The following is a 15,991-nucleotide window of genomic DNA, read 5'->3' on the forward strand; positions in this document are numbered from 1 at the left end:
TTATATGCATGTACTGTATATTAAATAGATTTGACACTGTTCAAGCAACGTGTCCAACATAATCACAATCCCTCCTCTGCACGTGACCAAACCATCTCAATCTTTTGACTTTATTTCCAAAACTATTCAACGTGAGCTGTCTCTCAAATATGCTCATGTCTAATTCTGTCCATCCTGGTCACTCCCACTAAAAATGTCAGCATCTTCAGCTCTAATGATAACAAAACAAAAACATCCATTACACATGGTCTGATTCACTACTTTCAGGTCAGAATTATGTCCATTTTATAAAATGATGTTCCGATGTACTTGCTCATGGACATCGAGCCTCTAAAACGGCAGGTGTTTCCACTTGGCCCAACAATGAAACCATCCATCTTTTACTGCTTTATCCTCCACAGGGTCACTGTGCCAATCTCAGCGGACAGGGCGATAAGTAGGGGACACTCTGCCAGTCCATCACAGTGACACCGAGAAAACCCACTCTCAAGCTGCATGCAGAAAGGCCCTTATTCCAACTGGGTCATGAACCTTCTTGTTGCAAAGGCAACAGTGCAAACCACTACACCAGTGTTTCCCAGTCCTGGTCCTCAGGGGCCTGGGCCCTGCATGTTTTAGATGTTGCCCTGCTCCAACACACCTGATGGTCAGCTCGTCAACAAGCTCTGCAGAAGCCTGTTTATCTGAATCAGGTGTGTTGAAGCAGTGCAACATACATCAACCGCGAAGCCCAACAATGAAACCGAATAACACAAATTACCCAATACAATAAACTTTATTTGCACACTTGGCTGTGAACATGTATAAAATACATTGAGATACTTAACCAATGAATCCATGGCTCATTCAAAGAGTTTAACAAGGTTGGTTTAAAAAAAACAAAACAAAACTGGTGGTGTCACTTCACAAGCAGCAAAACAAACAATCTGAAAACAGGATTGAATGAATAGTAATTATTTTACAGGAAGCAGAAGTACAGGGTAAAAAGTGTGAAAGATATAAAGAACGTACTGAAGAGGATCTTTGGAAGCACATCACTGTAGGTGTTGGCCAATATGAAGCACTGTATCAGAGTGTGTGCATGTTGCTGTTGGGTGAAACCAATAAAATCACCGCCGGTTCAACAGAAACACGTCGACTTCAGTTGGTCTGAACTTGGCATACAGACGGCGCGACGTGTCGTTTCACCCAACAACAGGTGAGAGTTAGAAAACACTGCAGTTACCTTGGCTAGCTTGAGTTGTTTACAGTCAATCCTCGACAGACATCAAGTGCAGTATATGGCATTTCATTAACCGTTCATTACAAACGCACGGGTGATTTAACACGAGGACAATGACAGCAAAAACAAATGCATAATACAAAAGTAATGTTAGGACTGTTTGCTCTGTGAGAAGGTTCAAGTTTAAAGTATAAATATTGAAAGAGATTGTATCAGGGCAAGTGAGACGCGTCCCGGGGACGCTCCGGCGCTCAGGCAGAAGAAGAGTAGCCCTTACGGCCTGACGCCCACCGCTGCCTCCTCACAGCTCGTCTACAGAGTGACCGTGTTTGAAGGCATCGCCCGTCAGCTTCTCCTGAGCCTCCTTCATACCGGACACAACTGAAGAGGCAAAGGAGCAACAATAATCAGCCACTTTTACAGTCCGAATCACAAATATTTGAACAGTTCGGTGTAGAGTCGGTATACAGAACGAAAATAATGCCGGCAGTTGTAAATATAATATTCCCCATCAGTAAAAAGAAGATGATCTGCATCGTTACCTTGCTCTGCGTTGCTGTAGAAGTACTTGTAGTTTGGATTCCCGTTCTTGTTAGTGATCTCAGAATGGACTTTGCCAGTGGGATCTGTGATGATGGTGATGATAAAAACGTTTATTTAGTTCTTGATGAAATCCTAACAGGAACTCACCATTAGATTCACCCAAATCCTCATTCAAATGTCACACCAACGGTCAAAATGCTGCTTATTGTTGTTAACAATTGAGCAGTCAGTCTCTCTAAAGGAATCCTGAACAGTGTTTACATGAACGCGACCTCCTTTCATACCGAGGAAAAGAATCCGAGGAATGTATCCTCCATCAGGGCTGAAGTCTTCATCCTTTGGCTCCTCCTCATCCTGTTCATATAAGAGACAAGAAATGATTTACAGGTCAGAGAATTAAACACTGGCCATTCATTGAAGAAAGATCAGAAAGCAGTATTTTCTTACCTCCAGGTTGATCATTACAAAGTTGTGTGCAAGTTCAGAGATTTCCTTCGACTCTGCAAATTTGGGCTTCAGTGCTGGTTTAAAAAAACAAACAAAAACAAAAAAACTTTGTTAACTGTCTTCAGTTAACAAATTAAAATAAGCTAATTTTAGATTATATATCTCATTTTTTGATAAACCAAACCTATTACTCTTCACAGGTCACAACAGTTATTGTGACTGCTTCTTCTTCCACTAATAATAATAATAATAATTTTTGGCAGACTGTACACTGAGGTGTAATGCTGCCCTCCACAGTTCAAAGTTCATTATCACATTGTCAAAGGTGCATTGAAACGCATGTTTCCTACCATCCATGAATTTAGAAAGTATCTATTTGTTTAATCTGACAGCATAAAATCGGTTTCCTTGTCAATCTAAAACATGTACCGGCCTGAATTTCGGCTGTTTAATGTCATATAAGCGTGCCAAGTGAGGGCCTCAGACCCAGACTCACCCTCCAGTTTTTACTGAAAATAATAACAACACTTCTCGTTAGTCCGGTCCAACAACAGGCAAGTCTGGTTCAGCTCTTGGGATAACCTCACTGACATTGTCTCTTTGTCTCTCAACAACAGTAGCAGCTCCTACTGATCAGCCGACAATGTGTCGACAATGCAGAAGTCGCTAATTATAAAGTCTTATGTAGTAGTTTCCTTTAAATACACCTGCAGATTTACTGAACTAAAAGAGGAAAAACTTAAGAAAAAAATGTCCAATAATCTGACTTTTAATCAGTCGCTCCATTCTTGTATTTGTATTATATTAGTGGACATGTACTTTCATTAGAATGTATATTTACCTTTGCAGGCTCCGCACCAGCTCTTGTGGATGATGACCATGATGGGCAGCCCGCTGTCAACACAAAACACACAACAACGTCCGTCACACTTCACAAACAGTGAAAAACAACAACTCTCAGACCTGTAGCCATAGTGAAGATGAATATTCAATATAAAGCACTGGATATATGAACACATACAATAGATCAACCAATATAGGAAGATAGAACGGTAAAACAAAAGATAAACTGATCTAGAGGCAGAATGCAATGGACTGGAACTCGTTTCCCCACCGACATCCAACAAGGTACTTATTGTGATTACTTCACCCCACAGAGAGGGAGTGAAGTATTGCTTTTGGTGGCTCTGTGTGTTTGTGTTTCTGCACTTTGATCAGCAGAGGCCGCCCCTTTGTTGCGTGAAAGGGGTGAGGTCTGCCATCTCTGATTGCCTTGTTGTAAATGTAATAACTGTAATAGTTGTAAGTATCTAACGTTTCTCATATTATCTTTGAGATATTATGATTGAGTTCCAGGTGGACAGTGACTCGAAGCCCTGTGTACTTTTGGTCCACTGAGCTGTCGCTCCAAAATTCAGTAGCCAATCAGCAGGCAGCTTCCTAAGGCCCCGCCATGAATAACAATAATTTTGGTTTGCAATTTGTGTCTTTTGATTTTGTGGTTTAATTTGTTTGCTCAATTCATAGTGTTGTTTGATGAATATTGACACAAATCTAATTCCACACAGATGTGGATTCTGCAGCTAAAAGCATACTCCTTCACGATCATATTTAAATTTCAATCACGATCGTGGGATATTGAGAAAGCGTGAGAATACCAAACAGCATTGAAGTGCTCCCTGAACAGCTGCCTGACTTTGTGCCTAAACGTTCCGTGACAGCTGCTGCTTTCCTTCACCACGCGTATGTAACCAAGTTACGCTACATTAAATAAAGACATACGACACATAACTTCCCACAGAACTGTAGAAACATCACAACCATTTTTTTTTCTCTCTGCCTGTGTGTTTATGTACGTTTGAGAGTAAGAAGGGATGGGGGCGGGGAAACTAGGTCATACACTGCAGGGTCTTTGAGACTGTTTTGGTCTATTAAAGGTTCTGTGCTACAGCTTTAATGTGACAGGAAGTGTGAATATATATCCAGGAAACATAGACTTGTCTCCCCTCTTGTCCTCTCTGTGTCCTCTGAGCATCAGCTCACCTGGCCTCAGCTTCTTTCTTCCCGTCGTCCAGTGTCCTCCAGTGGATATTATCTCCAAACCCTGCAGGGGAATGAAAGAGGTGGAAGAGGTTTTATATTTCTGGTAAAGGGTGGATCTGCCCTAAATACAGCATCAATAGAGAGGAAGGTTCGTCAAGAAACTATGTATAATATGACGCCGTGTGCGGTAATTCAATATCTGGCTGGAGGGGAACATCGACTGTCACCTGCTACTTCTTAACCAGCTCGTAGATTTATACGGAGGCAGCAGAACAAATAATCAATAAAGACAGCAGTGATGAAACTTCTATGTACTTCTGGGATGATCGTAAATATGCGATTATTTTGTTTGATGATAAAACCTAAAGTTAATGTGACTTTCTGTTAAAAAAGTAAAAATTGTTTTCAATTCAAAAACAAAACTACTACAATGACCACACAATAGGTGGTGCATCTCTTACCACAAGGTGGCAGCAGTAGGAAGCATTTAATGAGTGAACTGTACTTTACTGTAGAGGTGATGAACTTAAATGCATCTTGAACCTGCTCCTCTAAGTTCAACACAATGTAGTTCCTGCAAAACATTTACCACGGTCTTTAAATGCATCTTACTGCTGCAACTCTTAGCTCTCAAACTCGCCACCTGTGGGCCACATACAGACCCCAGTCCATGTTCTGTGGCGCACACACACACACTGATCAGTGACAGTGAATTTGAACTTTAACCTGCATTTAAACCATCCTTGTTACACACCAGTAGTAAACACACACACACGCAAGCCGGGTGCAGGAGCAGAAGACAGCAATGGGGGATTGTGTGCCTTGCTCAGGGGCACCCCAGCACTTGGCCCTTCCCGGGATTAAACCCGGTGACCTTCCGGGTACAAGCCCATTTCCTAACAAACACTTTAACTTTGAAATGGTGTGCAATATCAACCTGGCGATTTTTAATTTGAAACTTCATGATGGATAATGGAGATATCACTTTAATTTCAAATCACTGAACAGTTCATTTTTCACTTGAGTGCTCCCCAGACCCCCTCCTGACCAGACAAGAAGTTCACTGGCCCCCAGTTTGAGGCCCCTGCTCTACTGGAACCCCATGAAATTTAGAAAAGTTTTCAAAGTACCAGTCCTTATGTACAAAAGTCCTCCATGGCCTGACCCCAAACTACTGTACATATAAGAGCTTCAACAGCCATTCTCCAACTGCAGACCTCCTAAATGCTCAACCTGAAGCCCCCTTACTCTTTCCTGGGGTTACAACTGTTTAGAAATCGTTTGGTGTTTGTTTTAATGGATCTGTATCTTTTCAAATTCAAAAAGGTGACGGAAAGCGTCTTAGTGGCCCCCTGGTGCCTTTTCTCTGGGGCCCCCAAAGTCCCTTAAAACGCACTTGTATGCAAATAAATACATTTTACAGTTTATTTCACTTTGACTATGCACTTTCTTTTCTTCCTTTTTCGTTTATGTTTTTACACATAGAGTGTTTTGTCGTGGGGTTGTGGTAACTATCAATGAGCAGCTCTGAAGCTGTGGACACTGTGGATATAAACTCACCTCTGCCGCTGGCTGCGTCCACGACGTCCTGGAAACACGTCCACGTTATCAGCAGCTGCACACACAAGAACACGGCGATGTTCACCACAGACGTCTGCATCTTGTTTTATCGCCGTTTTTCTTTCTCAAAGCTGCGGGAGGGAAGCGGGTAATGGAATAGCAAAAATGACTGTTCGTTCAACCCGCGACCCAGAAGTACAACCTCTTCACTTCACAATAAAAGTCTTCAAGATGCAAAGGGTGTTGATGGAGCGTTTTTCCTTTTAATTTTTACTTCCGCTCTCAACCGTGCGCTGAAGCTAAAAAAAACAAAAAACAACAACAACCGGAAACTAAAAGCAGCAAAGGTTTTTATTTTTTTTTATTTAAACTTCTCTTTTACAACACTCATTGTAACATTTTAACATATTGAGATAAACAAAGAATAAAAATCACTACAACAGACAACTAGATACACAAAATATCAAAATATGAGCAACAAAATAAAAATAAAATAAAGGTAAGGAGAACAAAAAAACGACTTAAATTACTCAGTTTGTGAGGCCAGTCTTTAGTAATGGACAAAGGTACTTTATATAGAGTTAGATCTCATTATAAAAGCATGTAAATATGGGTGGAGTCTTTATAAATTTTCCCTTGGTAAAATAAGCAAATCTTAATCATTAGGTCCAGTTTCGTGCTCTATATTATTACACCAATTATAATATCAGTTTCATTTAAAGTAGAAACAACCCTGTATTTTATATTTAACCTTCCACAAATCTTTTATTGTGAAAATCAGAAGCGGAAAAGTGTTTTGTTGCTGCTGCGAATGTTAGCTGCTCGACTCCAGCCTCATTATCATCGTGGTCACTAACAGGTTGTCCAACAATTTGCATTTATAATGATAGTCATGATTATAGTTATTTAATTTAGTCGTAAACTGATTTTGTGTCTTCGTTTGTTTCGATGACGACGTCAGCTGTTAGCCACTCGCTTAACCGACAACTCGTATATCTTGTTTCTATAGCCACCGTGCTAATAATAGCTACGTAAGCCTTCGAGCTAGGTAGCAACCTTGTTAGTTAAATGTACGTTTTATTGAAATGTAATTTTTAAAATCTTATTCTCTTGAGGTTTTTTTTAGCTTATACTACTCCGCGTTGTCAGTGTATCTGTGTAAAATTGTCAGGTATCTGCCAAGTGTGTGCTAGCAATGCTAATGTGCGCAGCTGAGAATGATCTGAGCTCTGATTGCCTAATGTACGCTGTGTTAGCTGTAATTCAACATAAACAGTGGAACCCACTTGTGTAGAAAACCTTGTAATTGTTTTTGTATGTGTTTGTTTTTTTTATATAGAATATAATGAATCAAGAAAAGCTCGCCAAACTGAAGGCAGAGGTCCGGATAGGTGGAAAGGTACGGTCTCCTTATTATGTTTTATTTGTTAAAATCTAATCTGTAAAATGTGAGCAGTTGAATCTCAGAATCATGGCTGTGTGATCAAACAAGTAAGTCGAGTTTCAATAGTGCAAATCAAAAATGTGCATAATAACCTGCTTATTTCATGCAATTTGTGCAAAAAAAATTGAGATTCTTACACACATGTTTTGGGGGCCCTTTTTAATATTTTTACAGTAAATAAATCATGTTGTCAAATGTCCAGACCTTAAATCTGAGTCTGGACACTCAGGTTTGTCCTGTCTTTGGCTCGGTGGTTGCTCATGTTAAAGAATGTGATGGCATCCAGCATTTGCCATGGGAGAACAACCCCCTGGTCTCAGCATTTTCTTTTATGAGGACAGGAGGCGTCAACTGGGGCCTCTGGCTTTTGCTCCCATTCATTGTGAGGTCTGCAGCTGCACACTAGGTGGCGTTATTTATCATTGCTGTGACAAAGGCCTTGTGCTTTTTTGCACCATGCTGTCACTTTTAACAAAACGACACACTTTTGCTCACTTGCACTTACAAAGAAGTTCACTTTACTCAGGAGCTTTTAATCCCAGGATTTTGTCAGTGAAAAATGATCAGTGAGTTTTGTAAAATCCCTTATTTAAACACCTAGTTGGATTAAATGTACAGTATGTAGGTGGCTTTTTATATATAAAGACTTGGTTAAATGCAGCATTTAAACACTGTTTGAGAGGAAAGTGATATCAATTATGGTAAGGGTTTGTTCCCGAAGCACTTTTAATGGCATTAAAAGAACACACAGACCAAAAACATGCAATATGGGGATTAGGTGAATCGGACACCCTAAATAGACCATAGGTGTGATGGTGAATGGTTGTTCTCTATGTGGCCCTGTGATGGACTGGCGAATTGTCCAGGGTGTACCCCGCCGGTCGTCCTATGTCAGCTGCGATTGGCACGGCACCCCCTGCGACCCTTATCGAGGATAAAGGGGTGGAAAATGGATGGAGAACACATACTGAACTTACATATTAGTCTGAGCATATAGTTTACAACAACACTGCCGATAGATATTATAATACAGGTCATAGCAATTGAAAATTTTTATCAAGATCTTGTGTGTGTAGCTGTAGCTGCACCAACACCAGGGTCCAGAAATGAAGTAAATTATGATGAAATGAATTTTAAAGATAGTCTGAGACAATGTATTTAACTTGTTTGGCAGTTAGTTCATTTCTAATCCTATGTTTGGCTTTGACATGCGTTCTCTCCTCAGGGAACTCCTCGCAGGAAGAAAAAGGTTGTTCACAAAACGGCAACAGCTGACGACAAAAAACTCCAGGGTTCCCTGAAGAAACTGGGAGTGAACACCATCACAGGGATAGAAGAGGTGAGACATCTCCAGCAAGAATAAAACTGTAAAACGTATGACAGTGCTGTCCTGTGTTTTTCCCTCCTGGCTTTAATCTTTCTTTTTGATTGTTTTATTTTTTTTACATTTTCAAAATGTAAAATGTTCAATTTTGATTGAACCTGAGGAATTTATTTTTGCTTCATTTATAGTGTGGCTCTGTTTATCAGTTGAATTCCCAGCTGAATTATAAAAATTGATGAGATATTCATTGAAGTTTAAAGAAAAGACTAAGTAAAGACATGTTACCTGTTAAAAGTTGCAAGGTATTTAGATCACATTTTGTGTGCTATGCGTAAATGTCCTTGCATGGTAACTGCAGCCCGTAGGTTTTTGTGGTGTTCGACTTGATACACCAATTGTTTTTTGCTTCTTTTGCATTCATCATATTTAGTGATACACTCATTGTGGAATTTATTATCTAATAATAAAAACCTCCCATTAGATTAACCGGTGGTTTGATAGTTTACTTTTTAATGCACCTTAACCATCAAGTGTAGTTTTGATCACTTCAAACACTGGTGTTATTATCAGCTAGTGCCATCTTATTCAAGGTGGAAGTTGGCTACAGATACTGAGGTTCACACAATACATCAGTGCATCCCTAATCGTCTGTCACACATTGCAACACTTCAGTCTAAAACTGACAAATATAATTAAGGTTTAAAACATGAAGCACTGCTGACAAATTTGTTTTTCTCTTTTGTTAAGCCTAGTTAACGCTACATGATTTTCAGTGCGATATTTGCAACTTGTATCACTTGTATCTGATATAATTTAGTGTGGGATTTAGAGTGATACTCTGACTCTGAAAGTCATGCCATGTGAACTTTGCTTTATTAAGTCTGACTGTCTATTTCTCTGTCTTAGGTGAACATGATAAAAAGCGATGGGACGGTAATCCACTTCAACAACCCTAAGGTCCAGGCTTCCCTGTCAGCCAACACCTTTGCCATCTCAGGCCACGCTGAGAACAAGCAGCTCACTGAGATGCTGCCAGGAATCCTGAGCCAGTTGGGAGCTGACAGCATCACTAACCTGCGCAAGCTGGCCGAGCAGTTCCCACGGCAAGGTGAGTACACACAAACACACACTCTCATAAACACAGAGAAGCTCAGATGTTCCCTGTCAGTCAGGGTATTAGTGTAATGGTGTATTTTCACCGGCTCTACTCGCCTCGGCACGATTTACGTAGTGTTTCCACTAGCATTGTACCTGCTCTGGCGAGGTTCCGAAAGCATACCGAGTAGGTACTATGTGATGATTGGTCAGACTGCTGGCCACTGACTGGCCAGAGTGCCATCACAGGAAGAGACGTCCGACACACAAATCAAGCCGAACAGTGCCGAACTTTAGATAAGTTAAAACTACTTAACAATCCCAAAAACGTGGGTTAATCTCCAACAGCTACCAGGAGTCTAGTGTAAAGTCACTAGTCACTCGTTTGTGTTTAGAGCCGGTGGAAATATGCCATTAGTAGACAACAGAATCCCTTTTCTTCTCTTTGGAAATTAGGTTTGAGTTACATTAGAGTAAGAGGTAGATGTGTTCACACCTGATATTGTTTTTGAATGAAGAGTGTTGATTATGATTGAATGATGGAACAGTATAGACTTGGCAGGCATGTTCTCGCTCACTGAAAACATTGTTTCCAGTGGTAACACAATGAAAAACAGATTTTAACCACTTAACAAAGTTGTATGCTCAAGTCTACAATATCTGAAGAATATGTTGACTGCTGTATCTTGCTGTTGGGTCTATTATAGCTGATAACGGAAGCTTGTTAATTGCTCACTCTCCTGTACCAAAGTCCATGCAGAAAATGTGTGCTTTTACCTTGCGACCACACAGCAGATGTTCTGCTGGTCTACTGCTGCCTTGTTTGGTTAGCTTGTGTCACTTAGTAAATCTGAACAAAGACTTTCAAACACAAAAAAACACATTTAAACTCACTGATTGGGACAGCAGTGGATCAGCAACTCCTGTATGTCATGATATGATGTTGAGATTTTCTCAACATCATATCATGGAGTGACAAAGCAACAACTGTTTCTCGTTGCCATGAGATAACCATGAGATAAAACAACAAATCTATTCCTAAACTTTAGACGTCTGGAAGATTACATTTATTAGGTGAGTGGAGTGGAGCTACTTTTGTTAAGTAGCTCCACTCTGTTTTTACCTTTTGTCCCGGGTGGTTACCATGCACTGACAACCATATGTGTCAGTACCTCATACTTCAGAAAACTCAAACTAGCCCTTTCATGCATAAATGAACCAGAGAGTAAATCTGTATTACAACCAAGAATTACAACTGCCACACTTGATGAGTCACAGCAAATCTTTCTCGCTGCCTGTAAGAGCCTGACAGTGTGTGAGAATGTAGATATGAGAGTTAAAAAAACAGAAAACCACAAATATGGGTGTGACATCTATGTTCTATTTTAAGTTTCACTTAAATAGTTTCAGTGTTGAGGCCATTCTTCCCATTAATGTGACTCATAAAATCACATTTATGGGAAGAATGGCCTCAGTGATGATTCCACAGTGATGTGCTGGTTAGCACCATCGCTTCACAGCAAGAAAATCCCCAGTTCAAATCTGTTTGACCTCTCTGTGTACAGTGGAGATGTTCTGTGTGTGTAAAACCTGCAGAACCTAACCTTTACTATTAGGTTACTATTAGGGCTGCAACTGTTATTCAATGAATCAATCAATCCCTTAATTCATCGGCAACAATTTTGATAATTGCTTTGAGTGTTTAGTTTTTTTCACAAATTAAAACAAGCTTTCTGACTTTTCAGCTTCTCAAATGTGAAGTGTCTCCATATGACAAAGAAATGATTAAAATTCAATAATTTTGGTTTGGACAAAAACAAGACATTGGAGAACGTCATAATTTCTAGGTTTGGGAAATACTGATCAACATTTTCTGATATTTAAACAAAAAAGTACAAAAGTTACTAATCGATAGATGAATCAATAATGAAAATGTGTGAATGTTTTTATGGCTGTTTGTCTCTGCCTGGCATACTTGAACTAGTATGATTATGAAAAAGTTACAAAAATTCCTAATTTTCAAAGAATCTGTTTACAATTGACAAATATGCTGTGTTTAACATAGCACCGTACATATGCAGATGTGTGACAGTTTGTGCAGTACCATATTTTCTGTTTAGAATCACTGCAGAACCAGTGGAGGTTAAATCTATGTAGAGTCTGTGACTGAGGGAAGAAGCTGGCTGAAATACTGTCACGACTGTGATCAAAGAGTGAGAAGAGCAACAGGAAGATTTTTGAGCATTTTAAGGCAGCGTGTGAAAGAAGATAACATTTTAGCACAACTCAACTCTAAATTAACTACAAAGAACTTATTTCTACAAGTGGCAAATGAGCTTTGTGCGTCTTTGTGTATTTTGCAGCAATGGACATGAAAGCAGTCAAAGAGGAAATTGCAGAAGAGGAGGATGACGACGTACCAGGTAGAGATGAAGATTTAATTTCATTAAACGTCATTGTAAATGTGATAATATTGTGTTTGTGATGGACTTACTTGTTTTTGTGTCTTTCAGATCTTGTGGAGAACTTTGACGAACCTTCAAAGAATGAAGCAAACTGATAAATCCTCCCTTTTTTTCTCTCTCTCTCTCTGCTCTCCGTCAACCGTTTTCTTTTTTTTTAATGTTTACCTCTTACGGAATCACAAAGGATATTTCCTGTTGTGGGGAAACGGTTGTTAAAGGTGCAATGCATCATATCTGGAGATATGGCTCAGACTGCCACAACAACATGCAGTAGGTTTTGATTTCGGTCGGCGTTGATGTTTTGAACACTCCGAAAAATGCGGATCTGTGCGAATCTCCGCACCCAAAGGACTCAAACTACTTTAAATATGCTGTAAGCTTTTTACATGGTTAAACATGGCTAATATTTAAGAGATTGTTTATTAAAATACAGTTTAAGTGAATGAATATTTCATTTTACATATAGTGATGGTGATGAATTAAATAAAAACATTTTTGGCCTGTTCACGATACTTGTTTTTATTTATTTATGTTTTACTTTCACTGAAATAATTGAACAAGAAGCTGTAGTGTTGTATTTTCTTCTCTAATGAGCAAGTTTTTAATTATTTGTTGAGGCCTTTACATAAGACATTTATTGATGCTCATGTTATAAATAGAAAAAGCCACAGTGAACCTCTTCCTTTACACTTCCTTGAATTCATAGATATCTGAGCTGTGGTGGAACACCAATGCCTGGAATGTGAGGGGGAAATGATCAGTGTAACAAACTAAACTTAAGAAAACCTCTGTATTTGTGATACATTTAATAAACATCTACAGAAGAAATATATTAAAAAAAATTGAAAATAAGATTTGAAATGACTCCATTAGAAGTGAATTTCACTGTCCTATAAATCATTAACATGCATTTTTATTAACTTATTTATGGTTAATTTAACTTAAATGTTAAGACTAACATTTTATATAATATATATATATATATATATATATATATATATATATATATATATATATATATATATATATATATATATACACATGCAACAGATCCTGGTTTTGTAAATGTTACTCTGCAGAATAGATACTTTTAATTTGTAAATCAATAATGAAAATGACTTGGGGCTGAATTAGCAAAGCTAATGCAATGAATTCAATAAAAAGAGGATTGTGTGCATGGATAAGTAATGTTACACTCATCATCCACAGTCACTGCTGTCACGTCCCGTCACATTGATCATGGGTGACGCTGCTCTCTCTCTCCGCTGCATCCTGCCGCTGGAATGAACTGGCCATTTTGGCTCTTGAGTGTCGTAGGTGACCGGGACGGAGCTGCGGACCCGCCCCGGGGCTCATCACACCACCTTCAGCAGCCGCTTTGAGCCAAAATGTCCCTCTTGCTGCTGCTGCTGCTGCTGCTTGAGCTAAGTGCGGGAACTGGATACCTTAACAGCATCAAGTTAGACTGTAACAACTGTATGCAAACAGGAAATCATGAGTTGTCACCTAAAAAAATAAGAGCTTCTGAAACGACTTCATGAAATCTTGCCGTGATGACTCTTAGATTATGGGCGTTTTGGGAGACTTTAGGGGCCCGGTGTAAAAGAGGCTGGGAGCCCCGTTTTTTTTACCAACTATTTCATTGTTTTGCTCTTACTTTTTTATACACTTTTGATATACTGTATCGCTACTGTGCACACTTTGAGATTATTTTGTGTTGTGAAGTGCTGTATAAGTACAATTTATTATTATTATTGTTATTTTTCATCTTACTAAGGCAAATAGCTCTGTCACACAGCATGGCTCTGCCTCCAATACAGATCCATGATACAAATCACACGTTTTTTCTCTTTAAATTTGAATGCCTATTTTAATTTTTAAAGTTTTTATTTTTAATGTAATTTTAATGTGTTGCGTTTATTCTGTGAGTTGCTTAATGTATTTAGCCTTTGTAAAGCACTTTGTGTTGTATGAATAGTGCCACACAAATAAACTTGCCTTGGTGTGAACAAGGACAGGTTCACTGAGAGCACTGAGGTTCTGAACAGAACTAGAGCCTGGATGGGAACCACGCTGGTGCCTGCTGATGTGAAAGCACCAATCAGTTGTCTGCCAGGATCATTATTTGACATCATTGTTATGGTTTATGGTCGTAACTATGATGATATTTAATCATTTCTGAACTTTTGACTTTTGTACCTGATAAATGAACAACAGTATTGCCAAATGTTTTTTTTTTTACTTCTGTTCGTCATGACCCAAATTCAAAGAGGAAAACCCACAAAATTCAACCTATGTTATTCTTAGCTGTGGTATTCGCTAATTTGCTCAAATTAAATGCCTCTTACCACAAATGTGTCTATGAGCTTCCCCCAGCTGATTTGACTGACATTATTCATAAATAAAAACAATATTTAATGCTGTGTTATGTTTAAATTTTTTGTAGGCAGCTTATACTCCTTTATTTAGCCTTTCTTACTTTATTGTTAAATAAAGTTTTTAAAAGGCCCAATGGTCACTTAAACCTGTTGCCAGGATTGTTGTGTTTGCACAATGCAGAAATATATAAATACAAAAGTATGAATTAAAAGAAAAGCATTTCAACAGAAATCGTCTAACTATGTGGTTTTTAAATCCACCCGTCCATCAAGAGTTTTATTTTGAAGTCTGTGAACGGAAGTTCTCGGTGTAAACGATGCTGTCGTGACATTGCTCCTTATTTTTCCCCTAATATTGAACGTAGGGAGGGATACTTGAGTGGTGTCGCACAACTACGGTTGACTTACAGGCAATACTTTCCAACCAGTGCTCGCTGTGTGTGAGTGAGGCAGGCTGCTGCTGCTCAAAATAGCCCGTAAAGGCGATTAGCTATGACGGATACTAACAGAGGGGCTCCACGGGACTGCACGTAAAGATGAGGATTCCTCCGGTGAGTAACTGAATTTGTTTTCGTGACATTTCACAGAGAGGCTCTAACGTTTCCACACAGTAGCAGGCATTAACTCACCGTGGGTGGGCGTTGTGGTATTTTTGTATTACGGCGTGTCTAAACGGCGAGGAACACCGATATGGTGGCGTTACGGTAACGCTATATTTTTTTTACGTCAATTACACAACACGTTAACGCTTCTCCTTGGCTTTACTAGCTGTGACCAAACAACCACCAAACACCGCAGCAGGCGTCACTTTCCTGGCGGCTGTGAGGGAAGAAGGCTGGAAGTGAAAATGCTTTTCAAAAAATCCCCCACAATCTTAAAAAAGTGCCCTCAAGTCCAACGAGTCAGTGGTGGTGTGAGTGCCCGCCAGAGCAGCGAGTCGCTGCCGTCCCTCTGCTCACGACTGCCCGCTGAATCATTGGTGCTAACACTAGCTACTCCATTCCCTCTCACAGTGGTACAGCCTGTTGTTGCTAACCAGCTGCACTGCACTCTGTTTAATAACAGTCTCTCATTTTTTTACCACACTGTTTCGTCGACTTCGGCGATACTCCCTCGTATCACCAAATCCTCGCGTGGATTTGGTGAGGTCAGTTAGCTGACCTGCTAATACAACTCGTATCCAAGTTATGGTGCCAAACTGTAGTGGTTCTCTGTGTTTTCTCAGCCCACCTGTGATTAATATTTACTATCTGAGGCTGAGTTTGGCCTGCAGGCTGCGGCCACAGTGCCACTTTATGGTTGCATAATCCACGTTAATGGTCATCTGTCTGCCCCTGACAGTTGGTTTGTTTGTGCCTTGTGTGTAGCCTTCACCCCATCATTTCACTGTTAAAAATATATTTGAAAGAATGGGGCTCATGACAGTGTAGAGCTGCTGGGAGATAATTGAACAGCAATTGTCACTGTAAT

At 39.6% G+C, this 15,991-nt stretch overlaps 3 protein-coding genes across 6 annotated transcripts in view; 2 read left to right on the forward strand and 1 right to left on the reverse strand.

Annotated features, from left to right (window-relative positions):
- Positions 1–756: 756 nt before the first annotated feature.
- Positions 757–6,047, reverse strand: txndc12 (thioredoxin domain containing 12 (endoplasmic reticulum)). The gene is made up of 7 exons (XM_044039147.1): positions 5,816–6,047; positions 4,256–4,316; positions 3,054–3,106; positions 2,213–2,286; positions 2,050–2,119; positions 1,765–1,848; positions 757–1,603 (listed from the first exon to the last, which is right to left on the reverse strand). Exons 1-7 carry the CDS (start codon positions 5,913–5,915, stop codon positions 1,524–1,526), a joined length of 522 nt encoding a protein of 173 aa, XP_043895082.1. The 5' UTR covers positions 5,916–6,047; the 3' UTR covers positions 757–1,523.
- Positions 6,048–6,591: 544 nt separating this feature from the next.
- Positions 6,592–12,632, forward strand: LOC122777731 (transcription factor BTF3 homolog 4). Its single transcript, XM_044039161.1, has 6 exons — positions 6,592–6,674; positions 7,155–7,214; positions 8,485–8,598; positions 9,490–9,691; positions 12,042–12,101; positions 12,192–12,632. Exons 2-6 carry the CDS (start codon positions 7,161–7,163, stop codon positions 12,236–12,238), a joined length of 477 nt encoding a protein of 158 aa, XP_043895096.1. The 5' UTR covers positions 6,592–6,674; positions 7,155–7,160; the 3' UTR covers positions 12,239–12,632.
- Positions 12,633–14,821: 2,189 nt separating this feature from the next.
- Positions 14,822–15,991, forward strand: part of zfyve9a (zinc finger, FYVE domain containing 9a) — a 28,648-nt gene continuing 27,478 nt past the window's right edge. For 2 of the 4 annotated variants that reach the window (XM_044051047.1, XM_044051186.1), the window contains exon 1: positions 14,822–15,072. The gene's annotated coding sequence lies outside the window, so the exon portion shown is untranslated. The remainder of the gene's footprint in view (positions 15,073–15,991) is intronic. The other 2 variants (XM_044050976.1, XM_044051127.1) reach the window with 1 other exon arrangement.

The sequence above is a fragment of the Solea senegalensis genome, linkage group LG1, assembly GCF_019176455.1.
Source record: "Solea senegalensis isolate Sse05_10M linkage group LG1, IFAPA_SoseM_1, whole genome shotgun sequence".
Taxonomy (NCBI): domain Eukaryota; kingdom Metazoa; phylum Chordata; class Actinopteri; order Pleuronectiformes; family Soleidae; genus Solea; species Solea senegalensis.